Below are 26,031 nucleotides of genomic sequence, written 5' to 3'. Positions count from 1 at the left end.
GTTTTCTTTTGTAATTTTGTCAGTGTCAACCAGACAACAGTGGGCAGAGTTAAATATAAATGTAAATATAAATGGCCTTTACAAGTGATGTCATTTTGAAACAAATCAGGCCAAAACGAAGTTCGTTTAGACTTTCCCAAAGCGAACTTTCTGAAAATGTTCACTCCAACTCATGAAAATCCTGATATGGAAATCTTTTTCAGTTCATATCTTATGTTATGTGATATCTTATGTTATGTTATGTTCTCAAATTGAAGTTGTCATTTCAATTGAAAGCAACACTAACACAGATTTTTCATGTTTGGTATTATAAAGCTGCTGCTTCAATCTCTAGTCTAAATCTAAAAAGCCTACTTCTCATAGTATGTTCCGATTGGATACGATGTGTCCGATTATGCAGCATTTGCTTCTTTTCGATTGGACATACAAATTGCCGTTCTACATTCCCATGATGCATTGTGCTGGCAGACTTCACTGTGGCTCTCAACTGTCCTTACATGACTGTTTACATTTTTGCTTTGGCTCACTGTTGAAGGAAGGAGTATTAATAATATTTATCTTGAGATCAAGGTATGTGAGACATATGGAGCGAAGTGAGCAAATTCCCCTTGAGGTAATAAACACCACTATTGGTTTGTGGTCGAAGCAAAATCAAGCGAAATTTCTTTGACTCATGTAACCAGACCAGCTGCTGGAGAAATCATCAGGCTTGAAGGCATCTGTATTGGTGTAAATGCAGCAGCGAAGGCATCTGATGCTTTGCATTAGGAAAGCTTTGGAGTGCTTGAACGCTCTACGGATTCCTTATCCTCATCAATGTTGTGTAAAGAAAGGGAGTCTAATCCTATCAGACCCTCAAATCCTCCAATGGGGCCTCTTCTTCTAGGAACACTGGGCCCTGTTTTGCTGTATCCTCCGCCAAGTACGCACCTGGCAGCTGGCCAGTCCCGGTCTGGTTCCAGGTGAGGACGGCGGTTCACGGGAAACAAAGGCCACATTTGTCTTTGAAGCTTAAACTACTCGTGACATCAACACGATCCATCATAATAAAGCTTTCCTTTGGGAGCCATTTGCAACAGATAAGAAATAAAACTTTGGTTTTGAATGCATGTATGCAACTAACATAACTGTGAACCAGACTTGTCACCCATACCATATGTTGCAAAGTAAGGAAGTTGTGAATGTTAAAGCAACTTTCGGAGCTGATTGTATGCAACCCTATTTCCATGGAATAAACAAAGGTAATTGCGACATTTTATATCACAATTCTGACTTTATTTCTCAGAATCGAGGGATGTAAATTAGCCAGTCCTGCGAGATGGTATAAACAATACTCACAATTCTGAGTTTATTATCTCACAATTCTGTTTTTTGTTTTCCTCAATTGTGACTTGTTGTCTCACAATTCTTACTTTTTTTGTGCAAGTGCGAATTATTTATATTTCTCAATTCAGATTTTTTTCTCTGAATTCGAAAATTTGAGTCTTACAATTCAGCTTTTTGTTTCCACCATTAAAAAAATGCAACTTTGATTTTTATTTGCCACAATTGCGACTTTTTATCGCACAATCCGGAATTTTATTTTCTCGCAATTGCAAAATTTGTTCTCACAATTCAGACTTTTCTTCTCAGCACTGCGGGTTCATCTCACAATTGCAAGTTTCTATCTAACCGTTGCAAATTATAATCTTGCAATTGTGAATTATCATCTCACAATTTGGGCGTTTTTCTCAGAATTGCGAGTTTATCCCTCCCAATTCTGAGTTCATATCTTGCAAATCCAAATTGCAAGGGGAAAAGTTGAAATTGGGAGATATAAACTAATTGTGAGGAAAAAATTCAGAATTCGAGCGTAAAAATTTGCAGTTACCTACCTTTTTTTAAAAAAAATATTTGTATTCTGTGGCAGAAATGGGCTTGCGAATGATTGTCCTGGTTTAAACTCTTGTTGTTCAACTCACAAAACACTAATGATAAAATAACACTGAAGCCAAATAAATGTGGTGAAATAAAATGGAATGCAGCTAATTCCAGCTCCCTTTTCCAAAGTGAAAACCGATGGGGCTGAATAGACCAGAGCGTTCATTGTGTGTTTTCGAGCTGGATCCTATCACGTACTAACACTGTCCTTAAATTACAGGCTGTGTGTGTTATTTTAAGTAATACTCTGTACGGTCTCAGTCAGACTGACTCTAAATAAACAGAACTTGGGCAGACAGTTTGGATCACAAATCATGTTCTAGGAATATTCATGGTGGCAATGAGTGAGTTATGTGGTTATGTGCTGAGACTAATGATCCAGCCTGCTTTATTTCTGGAATACTGAGTATGGAGGAGTGCGAGTTTGTGTGTGCAGTGCATTCTTGCCCTATACCGATGAATCCTCTGCCATCTTAATATTTAAATTGAGCAATTTTAGATCTCTACTGTGTTGTCTGTGAAGAATCACCTTTGGCTGCTGGTAATTGGATAATGTTTCTATTGAACACACAGGTGAGATCAAGGATTCCTCAGGTTGTAAATGAAAACATGGGTCAAGTACGACAAGTTGGTGGAAAGCGAAGTTAATTTTAGCCAGCACATTTCATTCAGATCTAAGTGTTTCTGCTGTTAGGCTGTGTAAGGAATTAATATTTAATATCCATCTTCAGGATTTGTTTCTACTTTAAAAAAGGCATGTAAAAGTATCACCCATTTATGGATCAGTTATGACACTGCATTAAAAAAAAGAGTCTTATAAAACACTGTAATTCTTTAAAAGATAAAAAATATTACAATGTTTATAAGTAATTAAAATATTATTCAATATTTTAAAAACTTTAAAAACTGTCTGCTAAGTCAGAGTTTATTTATTTTTATTTTTATTACTTTATTTATTGCTGTAAATATGTAATGCAGAGAGACCTATATGCGATGCCTCTTCTGGAGATGGGGCGGGAATATGCAGCTTATTTGCATTTAAAGAGATACACTCCAAAACAGCTATTGGGGATGAAACTAATTGGGGATGAAACTTTACAGACACATTCTGGGGACACCCAAGACCAATCCAATATTACTTCTTGTAAAAAGAGGCATAATAGTTGCCCTTTAAAATAGGTTTGAAAACTTAAAAAAAAAATAATTGTTACCTAATACCTCACTATACATTTGTCAATAAATGTAAATCACAGAAAATTGTATAAAAGTTTTTTTTTTTTTACTGTGTAAACTAGCATGATTATATTAATAAACAAGTGTATCCTTTTTATTATTTTGATATGTCAAAAACTTCACTGAAAGTGTCGTGTGCTGAAGAAAATTTGGGGGATTTTTTGCCCCCACATTTGGAGTAATTGGGGAATTTTTGTCAATTTCAGTGGCCCTGTTTAGTTTCTGTTTCTGCTAGTGGATCATCTACTGACTTTTCACCCAAAATTTGAGCTATACGTCAGTCTGAATTCAAGTTATGAGGAAACTGAAAACAGTTTCACCACTCACACAACAAATATTTCTTAAGGTGCTCAAATAAATCACAAAGGAAAAGCCATTTCGAACACATTTGCTTACCTAATGCCCCAGTGAGTATTTATTAAGTAAATGCTTTACTATTTACAACAGTTGAACTCTGTCCTGCTTGTTCACTGCTTTAGGGCATTCATATAGAAATAATTTCAGTAGGTTGCAAAATATTCTTAGAAACCATTGACAACATCTTGTGGAGGAAGTTGAAAATATCCCAATGTGTCCCGGCCCTCAAAGAAGACATGCATGTTTTCAGGTGTAACAGCAATGTGACTTTTTGTGATCGAATCACCCTAGATGTTTACTAGGTGTAAACATGGCCTTGCAGATTTTAATCACATCTTTTTCAATTATTCCCATGTCAACGTGTCCCTTTGCCCGTGGTATTCAAATGAATAATATGTTTGGGATGAGTGTAGCTGCTTGGCACAAACCACCCACACAGGCCGACAAGACTGGATCCCTATTTATGATCTCAGTGTCTTTCTTTTTAATAGAGACAAGGGCAAACATGACACGAATCCTCCTCACTGGGAGCCATTGCGTTGCATTTCTATGAATTAGCATTTTTATTAATCCAGAATCACTCAATTGAATGGGAATTGTCACTCCCAGATTAGTGCTGTTTTCTCAGAGGCTTTTTTTGTGGCAATCTATCTTTGTGCCACAGAACTCATAAATTTTCACTAAAGAGGGTACACAAACACATGCAGGAGGGGAATGTGGCAAGGGAGTCAGTCGTTTAATCCTCCGTCATTATCTAGCTGCCCTGCGAACAGCCATCTGCCTGAACGCGTAGCTTCTACGCCGACGGTTACGAGGGGCGAGTACGCACCCTGACCACGTTGCCTAAATTAGCACATCTTGTATGTGCAGTGGAAAACTGCCTGTTGTTCTAATTTACCACCCGACTCTCATATCTCATCATCTCGCGGTCAGGAAAGAGAAAGAGCGGGAGAAAGTGAGCGAGAGAGAGGTCAGCGGAAAAATAAAACTCCCCCTCTGTACAGCTGCAAGGTGCCAGTAAAAACACATAGTCAGGGTTGGGAAACGACGATTAAAATGATGAGTCATCTTTGATATCAAACGTGGTTAAGGGAGATGGAAAATAGCTGGTTCCCGTCTCTCGTGGAATGCAGCCAACATCGGGTTAATCAATGGGTCTAATTACTGAAATGAAAATACAGGATTGACCTCCGCAATAGAACAGCTGTGTCTGTGGAGAACGATACCTCAAAGAAATCTATTGTCATGTGAAGTGGCTTCAGGGAATTCTGGGATGTGTGATAGTCTCAGTTCTCTTCCAAAACAAAGGGAATACACATCTTCTTTGTAAAAATAAAGGTTGCTTATTGGATGTTGTGGTTCCATAAAGAGCCATCGAACCTTTCCATTCCACAAAAAAGGTCTTAATAGTGGAATAAAAGTTGTAATTGCGACTTTTTCTCTCGCAATTCAGATGTTTTTCTCGCAATGAGAATTTTTTTTTAGAATTGTGAAGTTTTTTTCTTGCAATTAAATTTATATCTCACAATTCTGGCTTTTATACAAACCCGATTCCAAAAATGTTGGGGCACTGTACAAATTCTGAATGATAACAGAATGCAATGATGTGGAAGTTTCAAATTTCAATATTTTATTCAGAATACAACATAGATCACATATCAAGTGTTTAAACTGAGAAAATGTATAATTCTAAGGGGAAAATAAGTTGATTTTAAATTTCATGGCATCAACACATGGCCTTGTCCCCTTGTGCTTCATCAAGTTGGGACAAGGCCATGTTTACCACCGTGTGACATCCCCTCTTCTTTTTATAACAGTCTGCAAACGTCTGGGGACTGAGGAGACAAGTTGCTCAAGTTTAGGAATAGGAATGTTGTCCCATTCTTGTCTAATACAGGCTTCTAGTTGCTCAACTGTCTTAGGTCTTCTTTGTCCCATTTCCTCTTTATGATGCGCCAAATGTTTTCTATGGGTGCAATATCTGGATTGCAGGCTGGCCATTTTAGTACCTGGATCCTTCTTTTACGCAGCCATGATGTTGTAATTGATGCAGTATGTGGTCTGGCATTGTCATGTTGAAAAATGCAAGGTCTTCACTGAAGAGACGACGTCTGGGTGGGAGCATATGTTGCCACATGCTACACGCACTCATGCAACCCCGTACCATCAGAGATGCAGGCTTCTGAACTGAGCGCTGATAACAACTTGGGTTGTCCTTGTCCTCTTTAGTCCGGATGACATGGCATCCCAGTTTTCCAAAAACTAAAAATTCTGATTCGTCTGACCCAAACAGTTTTCCACTTTGCCACAGTTCATTTTAAATGAGCCTTGGCCCAAAGAAAACGCCTGTGCTTCTGGATAATGTTTAGATATGGCTTCTTATTTGTCCTATAGAGTTTTAACCGGCAATGGCGAATGGCACGACGGATTGTGTTCACCGACATTGTTTTCTGGAAGTATTCCTGAGCCCATGTTGTGATATTGGTTTTCCCATGGTTTTCTGGCCTTGACCCTTACACACAGAGATTGTTCCAAATTCTCTCAATCTTTCGATGACATTATTCACTGTAGATGATGATAACTTCAAACTCTGCAATTTTTCTCTGAGAAACTCCTTTCTGATATTGCTCCACTATTTTTCGCCGCAGCATTGGGGGAATTGGTGATCCTCTGCCCATCTTGACTTCTGAAAGCCACTGCCATTCTGAGAGGCTCTTTTTATACCCAATCATGTTACCAATTGACCTAATAAGTTGCAAATTGGTTCTCCAGCTGTTCTTTGTATGTAAATTTAACTTTGCCGGCCTCTTATTGCTACCTGTCCCAACTTTGTAGCCTTCATGAAATCCAAAATGAGCCAATATTTGGCATGACATTTTAAAATGTCTCACTTTCAACATTTGATATGTTATCAATATTCTATTGTGAATAAAATATAAGTTTATGAGATTTGTAAATTATTCCATTCCTTTTTTACTCAAAATTTGTACAGTGTCCCAACTTTTTTGGAATCGGGTTTGTATATCGTAGTTCTGACCTTTGTTTCTCAGAATTATCAGTTGCATTGCTGTGTATGCAGCTCTCAGATTTCATCAAAAATATCTTAATTTGTGTGCCAAAGATGAATTAAGTTCTTATGGGTTTGGAACAACATGAGGGTGAGTAATTAATGACAGAATTTTCATTTTTGTGTTAACTATCCCTATAACTTATTTTCTTTATTTTTGTAACATGGCTTTCACAAAACCTCTCTTTGGGACCTTTTTTTAGTGTAAGGAAACTTGAAAATATTGAGTTATGTTCCTGTAGTTTATTACAGAGGCTGGTCTGATAGACCTAGATGCAAAACAGGGCCAGAAGAAAGGAATAATCGAGATCATCCATTCTGCATCTGTTGGGGATACATTAATGAAATGAAAAGAAAAAATGTTATTTGCTTACGGCTTATTTAAAGCGACATTCATCAAGATTTCGAAGGAGCACAAAGCTTTCTTTTTGTCGAATTCAGCTTACATTGCATGTGTAGACATGAAGGCAATCATTTACACAACATTTACATGCAAATTACTGTGTGTAATACATCAAGAGCGAAGTGGTTGTACTTTTCCATTATGGAATGAGTGGCCTTTTGTTATAAGTGAAGGATTTACACCTCTCAGGTGTCAGATGTTTTTTTTTTATTTTTTTAACAGCATTACAATTCATCACTGATTGCTACTTCAATGGCAAATGAATACACTTTTATAACATAAATTACTCTATTTAAATCAGTTTAATTATGAATGCTTCTGATTGTATGAATACAAACTTCACTAAATTTGCTATGACTTATCTTTAAAACAAGAAAAAAATGTTTGCCAATTGCTTATGAGTGTTAAATTTGTCAGAAATGTTTTAGTGAAGTGTAGATATTTGGAAAACAGTGTTTGGCAGTGTTAATAGTTTTTACACATTTATATAAAACTACTTTTGTGCAGAATGTATTGCAAAACAAACAAACATGCAAATAGCCAATCAAGTGTGTTTGAAGATTTATTATTGTAAAATTAAATACAAATCACTGCCTAGTCTCTGATCTCACTCCGTGTGTATGAGCTGTTTAGGATGCATGTGTGTGTCTGTAATCTGTGTATTGTTTCCATGATTAACAGCCTCTGATGGGTTGATTAATCACCGCCGATGGATGGGAAGCTTCCAGAGGCAGTGCTTCATCAAGATGACACAGCAATACATCCTCACACCCATTAGTGACCTCGCATAGACTCTCAGAATACATGCACATACACACACACACACACACACACACACACACACACACACAAACACAAACACAACCAAGGCCTGTTTACAACGTTACTCTGCCATTCACTCAGTCTCTGCCAATCAAAAGGCCCATTTGTCCTAGCTGAGTGTGTTTTAATCAGACTAAATGATGGTCTGTCCACATATTTCAGCATGGCACTTTAAGAAACTGTGTGTGAAATGGTGTTTTTCTAGCATTTCATGTTTTGAAAAGATTTCTGTTCATAATGAGATTCCAGTGTGCGAATGGGAATACGGATAAATGATAATCCCAGTTCACATAATCTGGGTTCAGCGATAAACATGTTTATCACGCACAGGAACAATAGAGAGACATCAGCCTCCCCGTCTTGTTTATGTCACTGATGGGTTTTGTTTGTTGTTAATCTAATGAATTTATCCCAGTGTTATGATACTTTCATCAAAATCGGCATAATTTCTCCTTTAATTGTTATTTATACCAAATGCTGTCACTGCATTGACTTTAATGATATTAAATGATTGATCGCAGCAACTGTATGAATGCTTGATGTGATAACATTTTTTCCCTTAACATTATATTTAATTCATGAATTATATATAAATTAATTCAAGATTATATATAAAAACATATGTGAAGGAATACACTATTAATTAGATGTGTGTGCGTGTGTATAGATATGTATATATATATATATATATATATATATATATATATATATATATATATATATATATATATATATAATATTTTATATGCTGAATATGAATTTATGCAGTATTACAGTATACACTGTATATTAAAATATAATATAATAATAAATAACAAATCATAATCATAATAATACATATGTATATGTGTAAAAAAATATACATTCAAATGATAATAGCCTTCCTTTACATTTACATATGTCATTCACTGATTTCAGTAATTTAATTAATTTATATATTTATCTTTTTTTTATTAGAAAATATTATATATTTTTTCTTATAAAATAATTATAAAAATAATAAATTCAAATAATATTGGCCTTTACATTATGTTTCATTCATTGATTTCAGTAATGTTTATAATATTTATCATTTATTTTATTAGAAAAAATATGTATTTTTTCTGATAAAATAATGATAAATATTATATAAATTAATATATATATATATATATATATATATATATATATATATATATATATATATATATAGTTTAAATATTGAAAACATTTTGTTGTTTGTTTTTAATAATGTCACAAGAAATAAGAAAGTGTGATATTAACATCTCTGAATCACAACATACCATTTACAATCTTAGGAATTTATTGGCAGTATAAAAGAGGAACTTCATCATATGTTTGGCCGGAAGTATTTATTTCCATTCCTGGTTCCTGAGTGGTACACAGAAAGCTTGTGTGTTCAGTGTAATGAGTGCAGGAGTAGTTGAAGGGGACCTGTATAGACACGTGACTCTCGACTCTAGAGACACTGTCACCTTGATGCTTCACAAATATTGCTCATTACAGAAGGCTTTATGTGCTGAAGAAGCCATTGACCTGCTGCACCATCCGCTTCCCTCTTTCTCTGCTCTCCACTCCTCTATAAATTAGCATTAGAGAGCTGGAAGAGAGTGACAGGAAGTTCAGGTGAAATGTATTTTAGTTTCCATCTGCATGGTTATGAATAATATAATATAATATAATATAATATAATATAATATAATATAATATAATATAATATAATATAATATAATATAATATAATATAATATAATATAATATATGAAACCGTGTAGACAAAAAGGAGTTTTAAAATGGAGAATTTTTTTAAACATACACTTTTATACTTTCATATAAATTGTAACCTGTAAAATAATAGTGTTGTCTTGTAAACTATGCTCCAATAATCTGTTTTATGCAAAACAGTTCATGAGTTGTGAGTTATGTTGTTGTCTTAAAGGATATCGTAAGATTTCCTGAGATGTAAAAAGGAGTTATGTTTCTATGATATAGGAGGTATGTAAATTGACAAGCATTCACTAACATTCAGAGCAGTGCTGAGAATCTGTATCCAGCTTTAGCAGTTTAGGTAAACAATCCTCATGTGAATAAGCCAACAATTCCAATGCTCTCATCAGGTTGGATTGCCAGCTATTTGACATTCTCCACCTCAGTGCAAGAGGATTAAAAGAACATTGCAGCTTTTCCAAATAGTGGTATTTACAGTACATTTGGTCTGTAAGGCATTCATGAAATGCTTTTACATGCTGTTCACCCACATGACTTTGGTAAATAAATGATTGTGGGAATGAATGTGTATGTGTGTTTGCTTGTGTGTGAGAGAGGAGAGATTCAGAGACACTGGGGTCCAATTGGGAATGTCTCTCTGTGTGTATGTATGTGTGAGACTGAATGAGGATCTCTTATATTTTTGTGCTTTGTGTGTTTAACTCAGGATTATTTGTGTGTGTGTGCATGAATGATAGGTGGTACTTTCTATAAATACAACAGAGTCCCATTAATATAGATAGATAGTACTTTATGTAACAGCTCTAATAGGTCTCACAGCAAGAAAATACATTGTAATATATATATATATATATATATATATATATATATATATATATATATTTTACAATGTATTTTCTTGCTGTGAGACCTATTAGAGCTGTTACATAAAGTACTATCTAACATAAAACTTACTTAGCATGAAAAGTGACTAGTTTTAACCACAGGAAGTCTCTCCCCTCATTCACCAGTGATTTTGGCCTGTTCCACCTCAGAAGTCTTGACCTTCTCAACTGTATGTCACAATTAAAGTTAAATAATGTTGACATGATATGTTGAGCTGACATTGTTCATTGCATTGCATTCAAAAACTTTTAAATGAGTAATCAAATTGAATGATTAAATGCTTAATATTTAGAAGTTTAGAATTTCACTTTTTTAAATGTCTTTTTATTTATATTAATTTATTATTATTAAATGATATAATAATGATGTAAAATTTATTTTTTACTTAATAATTTTACATTTAATTCTATTGATGGTATTATAAAGTAATTTGTGTTACAAAATAATTGAGTCTGTGTACTTTTATTAATAAAACAATATCATATAATATATCAGTAATCTTGTTTAAGTGTGTTTTGCGGTGGCAACCCAGAACAACACTGACTTAAGCCTATATTATATATGGTCAAAAAATAATTGTACAAAATATTTCCTGCAGAAGAAAGTCAGTCATATCAACACTATCTCAGTGCAAGATTCATATGTATTTTAAGAGTTGGCTAAATTGTACAAATTCGTACGACCTCACTTTTGTATGTTTTATCTAGACTCCAGTTACGGGTATAGATTTAGGGACGGGGTTAGAGGTAGGTCATTCATACAGATTGGGTAATTTGTAAAATATGTACGTTTTAGCAAAACTCGTAGGACACCTCATAAAATATGCCATGACATCGGGTTGGTCCCCAAAGTTTGGGTGAATAAATGATGAGAGAATTTTCATTTTCTGTGAACTTGCCCATTTGTTGAAATATAAAAATGTTTGGAGACTTATTTTCTAGCCTATTTGTGGAAAGTGCAGTCTATTCTGCATGTCTGCATGTTAGAAGGGTTAAATGTGTGTGCACATGCCTCTTCTGTGTGTGGGGTCCTAGATGTAGGTGGTGTGTTGCATAAGGGAAGAGAAAGAGCGAGCGAGAGTGAGAGAGACCTGCTCCAGTGATTAATGGGGTCTTCTGTGAGACGCAGCCAGGCGCCGAACACAATCATGGCCCCAGACTGACGCTCCAACAGACTTGTCCTTCACATGGGAAAGAGAGGGGCCTGCTCCTCCCTCCCGCTCACCACCCAGCCTAGCTACTTCCTCTCCTGCACCTCCCTTCATATTGTTCATCAGGAAGGGAGAGGGAGACAGAAAAAGTAAGTGTCAGCACAACAGCCAGTGTGTATGTGTGTGTGTTGATGCTGGCAGTAAAGCAGGCAGTGTGAGGCCTGCTGGTTCTGCTCTCAGTCAGGGTTGTGCCTCCTTTTCTGTGCTGTTAAACAGGGTTTTCAAACACACTTTAACCTGGGTGCACTTTCATTGGGGCCTTTGTGGAAGCGGATGTGTGGACACTAGCCCTCGGCAAACAGGACGACTCGGTTCCTTTCTCAAGCTCTGAAGGCAAAGCTGGTCTGAGTGTGTGTGAGCATTTTGGCTGTGAAAATGGGATTAGTTGTTTAAGTTTCTTCACTTACATTTTTATGGGATCTTCCCTCTGGATACGTTTAATCTCGCTTTGGAGTTGAAAACTGTTAACTGCTAACGATAGATTCGCCCTGTTGGGGGCGATCCCTTATTTTGAAATCAGCCCCTCGAATTAAAGCACACCCTTAACCAGGCGATATGAATGATAGCGGGAAACGGAGAAGGGGGTGGGCATTCAAATGCCTCCCGAGTCGCCCTTTTGTTAACTTTAAACGACTGTGGATCCATTTAGTTAACCCAGCACAGCCCAGGGGGCACATTTCATTATTGGGGCTCTCTCAGGGTCCCTAATTGGGAAACGCTGTTGTTGCGGCGGCACCTGCGGTTGGCCCGCACGTTGTTGTAGCCTTGGTAACAACACAGTGTTGAGGTCCTGCCAAACTCAGCCCTTCTTCTCGTTCTTACACACACAAACACTTATACACACATTCCCCAAAGTCCCTGTAAAGAAAGAATATAAGGCACACTGAAACCAGCATGTAGTGTTCAGAGTTGCTGAGTTCTGTGTTTGTGGTCAAGTATGAATCTGGGGCAACTTGTCATGCTGGTACTGCAGTGAATATTTCGCAATATAGGTTAATTTTTTAAGGTCAGTTCTGCATAGGCAAATGCCTTGGTTTTTAAAATGATGGTTGTTCCTGTTATCATCGAGTTGTTTTAGTGAATTAAAAACACATGCAATGATGAGTTTGCACAGCAACCTGACGTGAGCGCGCTAAATAGGCTAAAGTTTGCAGCAAAAATTACCATGACTATGTTGGGTGAAAATAGTAAGGAGATATTTGAATTATTTACTAATAAACTAGTGTTTTATGTGTCAATGAAGTTAATGATCCTGACTCGCCATCTCATCATTGGATGTGCAAATCAAAATGAAATGAATATTTATGGCTTACATAATAATGAGTATTTGTTTTGGATTTGAATTATATTCTTTTGTAGTTATTTAAAGCTTTCTATAGATATAGGTGCATGTCAATAAATTAGAATGTCATGAAAAAGTTTATTTATTTCAGTAATTCAACTCAAATTGTGAAACTTGTGTATTAAATACCTTCAATACCACGACTTAGGTGCCCTTGAGCAAGGCATCGAACCCCCAACTGCTCCCCGGGCGCCGCAGCATAAATGGCTGCCCACTGCTCCGGGTGTGTGCTCACAGTGTGTGTGTGTGTTCACTGCTCTGTGTGTGTGCACTTTGGATGGGTTAAATGCAGAGCACAAATTCTGAGTATGGGTCACCATACTTGGCTGAATGTCACTTCACTCACTCACTTCACTTAAATTAATTCAATGCACACAGACTGATGTAGTGTAAGTCTTTGGTTCTTTTAATTGTGATGATTTTGGCTCACATAAAAAAAAAAAAACAAATCTCAACAAATTAGAATACGGTGACGTGCTAATCAACTCAAAACACCTGCAAAGGTTTCCTGAGTCTTCAAAATGCTCTCTCAGTTTGGTTCAAAAGGCTACACAGTCATGGGGAAAACAGTTGTCCAGAAGACAATCATTGACACCCTTCACAAGGAGGGTAAGCCACAAACATTCATTGCCAAAGAAGCTGGCTGTTCACAGAGTGCTGCATCCAAGCATTTTAACAGAAAGTTGAGTGGAAGGAAAAAGTTTGGAAGAAAAAGATGCACAACCAACCGAGAGAACTGCAGCCTTATGATGATTGTCGAGCAAAATCGATTCAAGAATTTGAGTGAACTTCACAAGGAATGAACTGAGGCTAGTGTCAAGGCATCAAGAGCCACCACACACAGATGTGTCAAGGAATTAGCTGAACCACAGACAACATCAGAGGCGTCTTACCTGGGTTAAGGGGAAGAAGAACTGGACTGTTGCCCATGGTCCCTTACCGCAAGTTTTGTATTTCATTTGGAAATCAAGGTCCTAGAGTGTGGAGGAAGGTTGGAGAAGCTCATAGCCCAAGTTGGTTGAAGTCCAGTGTTAAGTTAAGTCTGTGATGATTTGGGGTGTAATGTCATCTGCTGGTGTTGGTCCATTGTGTTTTTTGAAAACCAAAGTCACTACACCCGTTTAGCAATAAAATTTGGAGAACTTCATGCTTCATTCTACTGACAGATGCTGATTTCATTTTCTAGAAAGATTTGGCACCTGCCCACACTGCCAAATGCACCAAAAGTTGGTTAAATGACCATGGTGTTGGTGTGTTTGATTGGCCAGCAAACTCACCAGACCTAAAATTATGGAGAATTTATGGGGAATTTATGGAGTATTGTCAAGAGGAAAATGAGAAACAAGAGATCAAAAAATGCAGATAAGCCACTGTCATAGAAACCTGGACTTCCATACCACCTCAGCAGAGCCACAAACTGATCACCATCATGCCACGCTGAATTGAGGCAGTAATTAAAGCAAAAGGAGCCTCTAGCGTACATGTACAGTAAATGAACATACTTTCCAGAAGGCCAACAATTCACTAAAAATGTTTTTTTTTATTGGTCTTATGAAATATTCTAATTTGTTGAGATAGTGAATTGGTGGGTTTTTGTTAAATGTGAGCCAAAATAATCACAATTAAAAGAACCAAAGACTTAAACTACTTCTTTTAATTAATTAATTTATTTATTTATTACATGAGTTTCACAATTTCAGTTGAATTACTGAAATAAATGAACTTTTCCACGACATTCTAATTTATTGAGATGCACCTATATATTCATCATGTCTGTAAGGAAAACATTCACTGAGTTTCAGTTCATTTTTGTAAAGTGCTCCCGAGAGGGCAAGCACATCCTATTTGTTTCCTTTATTTTACAAAAACACAACGTTTTCTTGATATTGTGAGTGCACATAAATAAGAATAGACCCGAATAATAACAGTTCTGAACTATGTATTATTCTTACATTTATGAGAAAAAATTGCAGCATATTTAATTTGTTTCCACTCATGTCTTAATGGGTGCTTCATCTTTCATTCTCCGCATATGTGCCTAATAGCGCATTTTTATATAGGCTAAATGTTTAAACTAACATTCTGATATGCTTTAAGTATTATATATATATATATATATATATATATATATATATATATATATATATATATATATATATATATACATACATACATACATACATACTCATATATATATATACATACTCATATATATAATAATTTTTTTGCCATGTCATAATTATAACATCGTATGACATTGTCTCATATGATGCTTATAAGTTCCTTCATATTGTTAGTATCTGATAACACTAAATCAGTAAAATAATAAAAATGGCACTATGAAAGATCTCCATGATTCGCCTGTTTTTGCACTGTTTTTCCCTGCTTGAGCACTTTTGTCCAATGAATGGATGACCTTAGCACATGTGTGGTTTTGTTTACTGTTTCTGGTCCTCTTGCAAAAAAGGGCTGTGTGAAAGAGTGAACTGCACCAAAAAAATAAATAAAATAAAAATAAATAAATAAATAAATAAATTTGTATTTGGTCCAGACCGAAGCAAGTGGAGTAGCAGACTTTCCTGGTGTGAATACACCCTGACTAACCAATTTGCTTTAGTGAATCAAATACATACAATGAAATTGTGTTGTCCAATTCCAAAACAAATGACCTGCTCTTGTGAACCTGTTGTAATACATCAAAAAGAAGTTCTAGTGAATTAAAAAATAGTTGGCAACTGATGTTGTCCAAATCCCAAACTTTTAGGAACCAGTATTAGTGAATCAAATACATCAAGTACATCCTGTGTTGTTCAATACGCAATGAATGACTCTTATGAACCAGTTCTAGTGAATCAAAAAACATACAGCACAGCCAGTGTTGTTTAATTTCTGAACAAGTTACTCTTATGTAAAAGTCGAGGTTCAAAGTGAACCGTATCGTTACCAAATCATGACGTGTAAACTCTGCTGATCACAGATTGGCCGAAGAGAATAATCACAACCCGTCACTGAACTTTCGACACAAACACAAAAGAACCGCTAGAAGGATTGAATGCAACTGCTTTGAATGAACGCTCCTTGTTTTAGAAACCAAAACATTTTGTTGTCTGTTGCGTAAGTACAGACGTTCCTCTGTTGATAGCAAAAGAGCGGATTCAGCGAGAGCTTGATGGGGCAATGCAGAATGAATTTTTTTTAGGAGTCACGGCAGTAGAAGCGTCGCAACTATAACAACATTTGAATAATCCCACCCAGTCTAAAGTGATACTAAACTGCAGTGGAAACGCAAATCGAGCCGTGTCGTACCAGACTGAGCCTTGTCGAGCCGAGTCGTACCACGCAGTGGAAAAGCGCCAAAATAAACTGGTTCTTTTTGGTAATTCAAACACACAGTTCACTGCTATTGCGACACATAACTGTGTCGTTACTGACAAGTTGTATGTTTTGCATTGTTTAACAAAAGATACACATCACACCTTTTATCAGTAGGTCATAAAAATAATAATTGAAATGTCTTTTACGTTTACGTTTTTTGCTTGTTATATATTGTTATTTAATATTTAGACAGTTAGACTCAGTTATATTTATGCCACTGTAAACACACCATTTGCAATTATTGTCGATATGATCTCATTAATTTGGCAGTCTTTTTACATTTAGCCACGTTTCACTGTTTTACCTTGTCAGTACTTTACAGCTAAATCTGATCTACTAAGTATCTGCTCAAATATTTTTCTCATCAATCGAAGTACAAAGATGGTAAGAGAAAATGGTCATCAAAATGGAACTTACTAATATAATCACACAAAAAAATTCCTGCCCTAGCAGGTTGTGCTTCATGTCATTTGTGTCATTTGTGTTAGTCATTTGTGTTACTCACACCAGTTGTGCTAAATACCTCTCATTAAAAAAAAAGCAAATCCAACTAATATTCCTGTTGAACAGCTTCTGTGTATGGATAAATCGGTGGCAGTGTTTCCCAGCTATTATGGGTAGTTCTATTTAAAGGAAGAAACATACTTTGCAAGCTTGTCAGTTCAGTAATAAGGAAGTACTCTGCTTTAACGGGAAACTTTACAGTGTGTTTGGTTTCCTTTTCTCAGAGTGTGTGACGTCTTAAAGGGGTTTCCGTCACTGTCTGTTATCTCCGCCTATTTAGGTGGAAACTGATATTTAGCCATGGGAAAGTTATTTGGAAAAAACCTTCTGTGTGAAGTGTGGAACACACAGACCTGTTTATGAGAAAGAGGAAAAGAAAAACTAATATGAACTTGAACTCAAAAAGTGACATACACTCAACAGATTTCATATGGTGTAGATACGATCATATCAGCAGATCAGAAACAACATTAAAGTCACAAAAATGCACAGACATCACTATGTTTTTGCTAGTGATATCCGAGTACATGAAAAACAATCTCTAATCAACAGTCTCCCCTTGTTATTTTGGGGGTTTTCATGTGCAAATATGCATGCAGAGGGGTTGTCGTTCACTTATCAGCCTTGTAAAAACTCGCTGTTGAACTGACAGCTGACTTCTCTGCATTGAAGCCACAGCAGTGCTCAAGGAAAGCACGTGTGCTGCATGTAAACACTTCAATAAGGAAGTGCTGCAGTGCTGCTGACATGACCTGATGTACACTCGACGCTGTATTGACTTCTGCTGGCTTATCTGTGTTGCTCTAAAAGATATGGCCATTGCACAGGAGCTTCAGCAAGGTGTTTTGGAAATGCTGTGAAAATAAGCAATAAAGTCAATATACTGTACAGTACTATCTATTTTATGAAATGTTTTTTTTATTTTTTTTTTACTTTTGTAACAATGTACAATCTTAATTGTCACTTTGATCATTGATGTGTCATTGTTGACTAAAATAACAAAATCTTATTGACCCCAGCTAGACTTTTGAACAATAGTGTACATTATTGAATGTGAATTTACATTTTGCACCCAATATTGCTTGTCCAATGTAAACTAAAGTGCATAAATGTATTACGTAATCATAATAATAAATAAAAAATAATTTTTACAAAAAGAAAATCACTTTAAAAATTGCTAGTAAGTTTCACAAATATTTACATATTTACTAATAAAACATTGAATGTAGTTTAACATTTTGAAATTGAAAGTCTGAAATATTGTTTTTTTCCCAAACATACTATAAATCTATAAAGGACCAGGAATGTAACTTAAAATTTAAATGAAGAATCAATTAAGCAATTTAATAATTCAAACATATAAATGTATATAAATAAATAACTTTTTAAATTGACAAATTAATAAACATTTAAAGTTATTGAATTTGTGTTTTGAAATAGTTAAAACAATAAAAAATGAATAAAACATAATTTTTAAATGACAGATTTAATAGGCAAATTTAGAACTGTTTATTTAATTCATGTTTTGAAATGTAGATTAATTAAACAATAAAAAGTACAGTAATAAATAATTTTCATTGTTGCTTTTTTTATTATTGGCAAATGCTTTTTTTTGCTGTTTTGCCAAATGCTTTTCTTTATCCATTTGTCAATCGAGTTACAAAATGCAACTTTATTTACAACTTAAAAATATTTTTTTACAGTGTGCATTTGCATATTGCTTGAATCCTCACACATTGCATATGCATATAACAAAATAAACAAGGTTGCTAATCTGGAACATCTGATCAGATTTTAAAAGTTTCATTTTAATTCCAAATGTGTGAGGGCAATTGCATGAGCGTTAATTAAAAAATGCATGAACGTTAATCTCGCAAACACTGTAACTATCTATAAAAGTCTTTCGGCGTGTTACAAGAACAGAGATCATCTGACCACACACTGAGAGATAGGCCTCTGTTCTGTTGTTTCTGCTGAGATGTTGAACATTGATGAATGATCAGCGAGGAGATCAGACTCCGTTGTGAAACTACAAAGATCTTTAATGCTGGTGGGGGTTGGTCAGAGTCAGCCACTGTCTGGGATCTACGGCCATTTTAATCCACTTGTCACTCATCATTAACCTTTGCAGCTTTAAATTCATGACCCTCCGTTCACTTTTTACCGTGTTCTTGTTCAGAGATGGTATGAAAGAGGTTTGTCTGAAGCATTAAGCTACGAGAAATGAACCTGTTATTTGGTCCCTAATAATTCAAATTAACTTGTTCTCTGTTATTTGCATCCCCAGATCCACAGCTTGTTACATCACATTACCTGGATCAAATTTACAAGAGTCTACAGTACACCAAATAAAAATAAAATAAAGAAATTTCTAATTCACTTGTAAATTTTTCAAACAATTACAAACAATCAGCAAGTAAAACATTAAATTAAACATGGGATTTTGAAGAAGAATGACTGAAACAGTATTTTCTTATAAAATATGCTCCATTAATCTTTGTTATATTTACTTTACTCTCTCTCTCTCGCTCTCTATGTATTGATATAAACTATATAACAAATAGTAAATCAATGTGAACATGTCCCTCCGGGACAGACTCGTGAAGGCATTAGTTTACAGCCTTGCAATGTTGCTAAGTAAACAAAACCAGTTGAGTTTTCTCTTTTTCTCTTTTTTTTCACCCCTCCTCAGCTGCCAAAGACATGCACAGAGAGTCTGTGGAGGAGAAAAACACACATACACATTGAGGGCAGGGTCAGTATAATGAGTGTTTGTTGGAACTGAAAGGAACTATTGGAAACAGTGAGTGTCTAGTCATGGTGCAGATGCGACCAAGAAAATACCAGCACAAGAGCACCTAATATTTTAAAAGTATTCAATATTTAAAAGCTTTACAAATATATTATACATATATATATATATATATATATATATATTTATATATATATATACATATATATATATATATATATATATATATATTATATAAATGTCTTTTTTTATTTTTTATAAGAACCCAATTATTTAACTCTTTCATACCCGAGTTTTAAGGAAAGTTCTAACGTGAAAGAAAAAACAAACAGTTCTTTGTCTTGAGTTCCGGAGGGAACATAGGCTTCACGTTTCTGAGCTCGTCTTTAGAGAGAGAGAGGGGTGGAAAACAAGTAAACTCTCCTTTAATGGGCATCTGATGATGTCATATCACTGGCTGGATCCGTCTGTCTCTGAGTGAGGCAGAAGCTCTATAGTAATTGGTTGGCGGTGAGTTGGGGGAAGGGTGTCTCCGCTCTCCTCCGCCTGCAGATTAACCCCTGTGTCTAACTCAGTTTTGGATTCTCTGTCTTTTAATCTCCAATTTATATGCTTAATTATTCACAAGGGGTACAAGTTAGTGCTTCTGTACAGAATGTTTTGTGCGTTTTGTGATACTGCTGCTGTGACCCATCCAATAGTGTGCAACTGTCAGGTTCCAGAAGTTATAACTTCATACATTTTCTCCGTGGGAAGATAGATTTTGACAATGACTTACAAATATTTTAAGACAGAGCTATTGCGAGTTTGTTAATCAGTTGAATATGCTTTTGATGAAGCCATCTGTTGAAATCATTTTTTAACAGTGCAATGTTCTGTGAAAACTACATTACCCATGATGCTGTCTCCCTACCTTCTCTGAATAATTAAATATTTGACTAGCCCTATATGTGACCATGGACAACAAAAACCTTAAACCTTAACCTAAAGTCTTAAGGGTAAATCTTTTTTAAATGAAGATTTACACATCATCTGAAAGTTGAATAAATAAGCTTTCCATTGATGTATGGTTTGTTAGGACAAAATTTGGCCGAGATATAACTATTTGAAAATCTGTAATCTCTGGGTGCAAGCAAATCATAATACTGGGAAAACTGCCTTTAAAGTTGTCCAGATGAAGTTCATAGCAATGCATATTACTAATCGTAAATTAAGTTAACATATATTTACAGTAGGAAATTAAACAAATATCTGGAATGTGATCTTTACTAAACATACTAATGATTTTTGGCATAAAAGCAAATTTTTGGTTACCGGTATATCATTTTTTTAAACTTCAGTTATGTCATTTACTTAAATTTTTTGTTCCCTCACTAAACAGTGCCATTAAGTACACAGTCTTGTACCTTTGTCTTTTTGTATGATCTTCAAATACTTGCTTCAAATAAAAGTTTGTAGTGTTGTGATTCACCTTGTAACTGGTTGGCTTGGTTCAAACGATTTAATAAACACATTTTTATAATCACTATAGGAAAAATGAATGGAAAAAATGCTCGCGTAACAAATTTTATTTCCGATCAGGGTTGGAATTTTCTGAAAATTCTACAAAATGTACCTTAAAAATTCTGTGTATATTTGCTTAATTTTATTTTGCTGTCAGCACACATCATTCTGTAATACCCAAAAGTTGTTGCTACTCTATAATCAGGAGCAGTAAGAATACAGGATGACTGTAAGGCAATAATTGGGTTCCCAGTGAATAGCGGATCCAGAAGGGTCAGCACTTGTCTCATCCACAGGTGACCAGCTGCCCAGCTTTGTCTGGCCTCACTCCTTAGGGACAGCTGAGGCCATCAATCTGTTCCCAAAAAACCTGCACTTCACCCTGACTCCTGTGAGCACCCCTCTCTTTCTCAATACGCACTGGAAGGCTTTGTCCTGGGGACCTATCACTGGTTTTCCCTAATTAATTTGACAACTCTTGTGAGGGTTTTATTTTTGCTTACTTCCAAAAGCATTTTCTGAGATATTAAACATTTAAACAAACTAAAATGGATAGTTCACCCAGAAAAAGTAATTAATTTTTTTAAATTATTTTTCTTTATTCTGTGAAACAGAAAAGGCGAATTTTTATCCTGAGTATCCTGGCCACTTTCATCAATTAAAAACAAATGAAGCTGGGGTAGTCAATTTTACAAATAAATAAATACATTATTTTATTTTATTTTATTTTTTTGTATTTTAAGATAAAGAGTTCCCAGTATATTATTAAAAAAAATATTTAACCTTTTCAAAAACATTTTTATTTTATTTGTATTTATTTTAAATGTAGAGCTCCCAGTATGTTATTCAAAAAATATTTACAGTTTTAAAGATAATTTGTTTTATTTTAGTTTCCAGTATGTTATTCAAAATGTTTTAATTAAACTTTTTTGTATTTATTTATTTTTTTCATTTTTGGGCTGGACATTTTTCATAAATTCAGCTTGTGAGGTTTGGAATAACATGAGAATGACTATATATTTACAGAATTGTAATTTCTGGGTGAACTTTCCCTATAAAACCTGAATGTGAAACTTCAGTGTGCACTTGTTTTGTAATGTATGCACTGAGGTATATGAGCCCAGCTCAGTAATGTGCGAGTCAGTTCTGCTAAGAACACGTGCAGCAATGGCTTTTTTTCTCCCTGCAGATGGTAAGCATTGAGGGCCATTATTGTTCTCGATGTGGGGCGTCCTCTGCGGTAAAGTCTCTGGCACACTTTTAAAGACATAGTGGGTAATATATGCAGGCCTGAGCCAGTGGCCCTGGCAAAACCATTTCCCTCCCCCCCCCCCGAGGCTTCTTTTCTTGGAAGAGCAGACAAACATTTGTGAGTATCAGTCTTCATCCCTTGAACTTTTTTTTTCCACTTTGGGAATTTGTGATTAGTTCTTTTATATTCTTTTATCAGTATTATTGCATGTTACAGTGATGCCTTTCTTTGGAAGCAATCTGTGGTTCTGTTTCTCTTTTTAACAGGTTTTGTCAGCTGAAGACCACCGTGACACAGCAAGAGTCAGCCAATATCTTCAACACTAACAGATATTCGTGGTTTTGCTGGCAGGAGTTTAGTAGAGAAGTGACAAAGTACCAAAAGGTTGACTATCTAGATATGCTTTAACGGTGTCTAAAAGCATGTAGGCGACAGCCAAGTTAATCAGGAAGAGATGATCTACAGGACATTCCAGCTTTGTTGTCTCAACACGTGCACTAGGTAAACCAACACTGATGAATCATGCCAAAGATCAGAAGTAAACAGCTATTAGCAACATGAACACAGAAGCAATCAGCAACATTAACTACAAAAGTGCTCAAGAGTAGTGATTTGTACAGCTTAGTCGAACAGTTTAGTTTGTGTATTGCAACAACAGCATGCCATGTGATTCTCAGCATGCCATCAGACCTGCCTATTTGTTTTGAGCTGGAGAATAATAATGTGCTTTACAGGACCCCGAGGACCGAAGCCCTTTAAAATGAGGTCTGTGATCCTGTGTTCGATTAATACACTCAGTACACAAAATCTAGCTGTCTCCACCCAAACATTTTACACCTGTGTTGATACTTGCAGCACTCCCTTTTCTCTAGAAATTGAAAGTTTGCTCCTCCTAAACACGTCTGGGCTGTACACCATACTGATAAATACTGCATTAGTGGAGTTCTGTGTCATGCAGGCGTGCGCAGTTAATGATGACACAGCTGTGACACTTCTGAGATGGTTTAGATAGGAGGGGACATGATGTTCAGTCATACCTGAAATGACTGTGATTCACCCTGAGCTTGCCTTCAGCCCTAGTCTAACCTTTTTAATAAACGTTTACAAATGTAATCAAATTACTTATTCATTATATTTCTGAAAGTTTGTGTCAATGTAGCACGTCTGCCACAACCTGACCAATTAATAAGGCAATAGTTTTACAAGTTTTACTACTGAATGATGCAAAAGTGTAACAGGATTTACTACTAAATGATGCAAAGGATTTATGACTCATTAATTCAGTGGAGGCTGACTCAGGAAATTATGAATAACAACCACACAGACAACATCAAACTCCGTATATTTAATTTATTAAGTCAGTCACAATATCATATGAGAAAAGTAAAAGAAAAAACATAAGAGTATCTAGGATGAACATGATTTCACTAAGGTAAACATGTTCCTGGATCAACATCCCTGTTGATCCTGGAACAACATTCCAATTAACCAATCAGATTTGAGGGACAACTTTTCAGGAAATATCTGCTTTAGGCTTATGATCAGGGTTAGGTACTTCTACACCCTTTGATAATAAACTATAATTTCACACTGATTTTAGGAATAAATTATGGGTAGGGTTAGGTTCAGGGGTAGCTATTGGGTTAAGTCTATATTTTTGGACAGTAATGTTGATCCCAGATCAACAAAAGATGTTGATCCAGGAACATGTCTTGGCAAAATCATGGTGACGGAGTATCTAGAATAAATCATACATTTAAATTATATTAATTATTTATATATTTTTACCATATAGCAAACATTACTATATGTGTGTGTATATATGTATACACACGCACACACACATATACATTATATATATATATATATATATATACATACATATATATATATATATATATATATATATATATATATATATATATATATATATATATATATATATATATATATATGCTGCTATGATTTTTATTTGTTTACATAATATATACATAATATACAATATATATTTTGAAAATATTTACATATATAAAAAACTTTCTTAAAAATATATGTGCATGTATGTGTATTTATATACACATAATAAATATACACAGTACACACGTTATGTAAACGTATTTTTAGATGAGACTAATCACGATTCGTATTTTGTTATTTACTATGATTACTACAGTATTTAGCTACAGGAACTATGCTTACAGTAAAAAAAAAATCTGAGTAATGAAACATTTACTATTTCCCATAACCTGCGGTTATTGTTATTTTATCAATCATGTTACTACAGTGATTTGGTGTCAGGATGCGAGCGCGCCAGGAGGAGTGTCGCTCAGCGCGGAAGGCAGGAAGCGGCGCGTGGGCAGAGTCACCGCTTGCGTCACACGCCGGGAGGGAGTTTTCCACTGACGAAAAGACTGTGCTGCTCAGCCGTCTGCTTCAGACAAGAGGAACAGCTTCAGCTGCTGCTTCAGTACGTCGAGCGCACAATAGCCACACGGACAGAACGGGATCTCTATACGGATAAACGCGCTTTCGTATCACTTGGATTATTACCGCTTCTTCTTTTCCTCTATTGTGATATACTAATGCTGATCGGACACGTTATTGGTGAGTAGCGGAGGTCCGCGCTGTTAAACGCTGCACTTGTAATGTGTCTTACGTTAATAGGCAAACCCCGATGCTGGAGTCCAGCCAGATACTTTCAATGTTCTTTTGTCGGCCAGTGTAAACAGACAAAATGTGTTTTGTAACTATTTCAAAGAGCGAAAGGAGATGATATTGTTGTATGCTGCCGTGACAGAAAAAAACTAACTTAAGTTTACATTGTTCGCCATTGTTTCGGGTTTTCAATGTATACTCATATTTTGTTTCCCTAATAAATCCTTAAACGATTTATTATTTGAACCCGCATTCTTAAGCGTAGTGTATTGTTCGGAGTAAATATAAGCGTTTTCTCTGTCAAACACTAAATGATTGCGGTCGCTGTGTTTGATTAAAAAAAAATCACTCTCTTAAGCAGCTGTTTTCCAGCGTGGTGGACCGTATATGTGTGTGTATCCGATAAGCCGTAATTGCTGGTTTGGATGTGTATTATGTGTCGAGTGCATTCCTCGTTCACGTTTATAGTGCTGGTGTGTCTTCTGAAGCGCGAGCGACTCCTTAAGGTGCCACACCGCATCATTTCAATAGTCTGCCTGCAGATCTGCGCTCAGCCTCACATACACTGCCAGTCCTCAGTGACGTCACCGTGGGTGCACGCGAGGATGAATGCAGGTCTGAGGAAAACCTTACTTGATCCGAGCCCAGCTTCACTTGGTTGAGTTTAATGATTGCCAATATAGATTCATTCTCAAATATGCTTATCTGTATATACAACTTTACATCCACGTTTTTTTGCTTTAAAACCAAACATTTCTGATTCTTATGATTGTAATAGTTGATGATTGCTGTGATATACATCAGTCAGTCATTAGTAACGTTAATATCATCACGAGATTATTCAACAATTACTGACACGTTGTGCGCGGCGTGATTGGCGTAACTGAAGTGAAAATGTAACCTAATGATCTCAATTCACACTCGTTTGTTACATATTTACTGGTTTCCATTCTGAGATAATTCACGGTCCCTGTCTGTAGCCTAAGCAGATTGAATGTTTGAGAGTGGAAGTTTTTGCATTCAC

At 35.6% G+C, this 26,031-nt stretch overlaps 1 protein-coding gene across 2 annotated transcripts in view; it reads left to right on the top strand.

Annotated features, from left to right (window-relative positions):
- Positions 1–26,031, top strand: part of csrnp1b (cysteine-serine-rich nuclear protein 1b) — a 131,408-nt gene that overhangs the window by 93,331 nt on the left and 12,046 nt on the right. The window contains exons 2-3 of one of the 2 annotated variants that reach the window (XM_059524618.1): positions 22,290–22,469; positions 22,619–22,853. In XM_059524618.1, coding sequence (XP_059380601.1) covers positions 22,807–22,853 — 47 coding nt within the window. In that variant the 5' untranslated portion in view covers positions 22,290–22,469; positions 22,619–22,806. Of the gene's footprint in view, positions 1–22,289; positions 22,470–22,618; positions 22,854–24,681; positions 24,957–26,031 lie in introns of those variants that run through there. The other variant, XM_059524619.1, reaches the window with a different exon arrangement.

The sequence above is a fragment of the Carassius carassius genome, chromosome 35, assembly GCF_963082965.1.
Source record: "Carassius carassius chromosome 35, fCarCar2.1, whole genome shotgun sequence".
NCBI lineage: Eukaryota > Metazoa > Chordata > Actinopteri > Cypriniformes > Cyprinidae > Carassius > Carassius carassius.
This window is presented reverse-complemented; position numbering and strand designations above follow the sequence as displayed.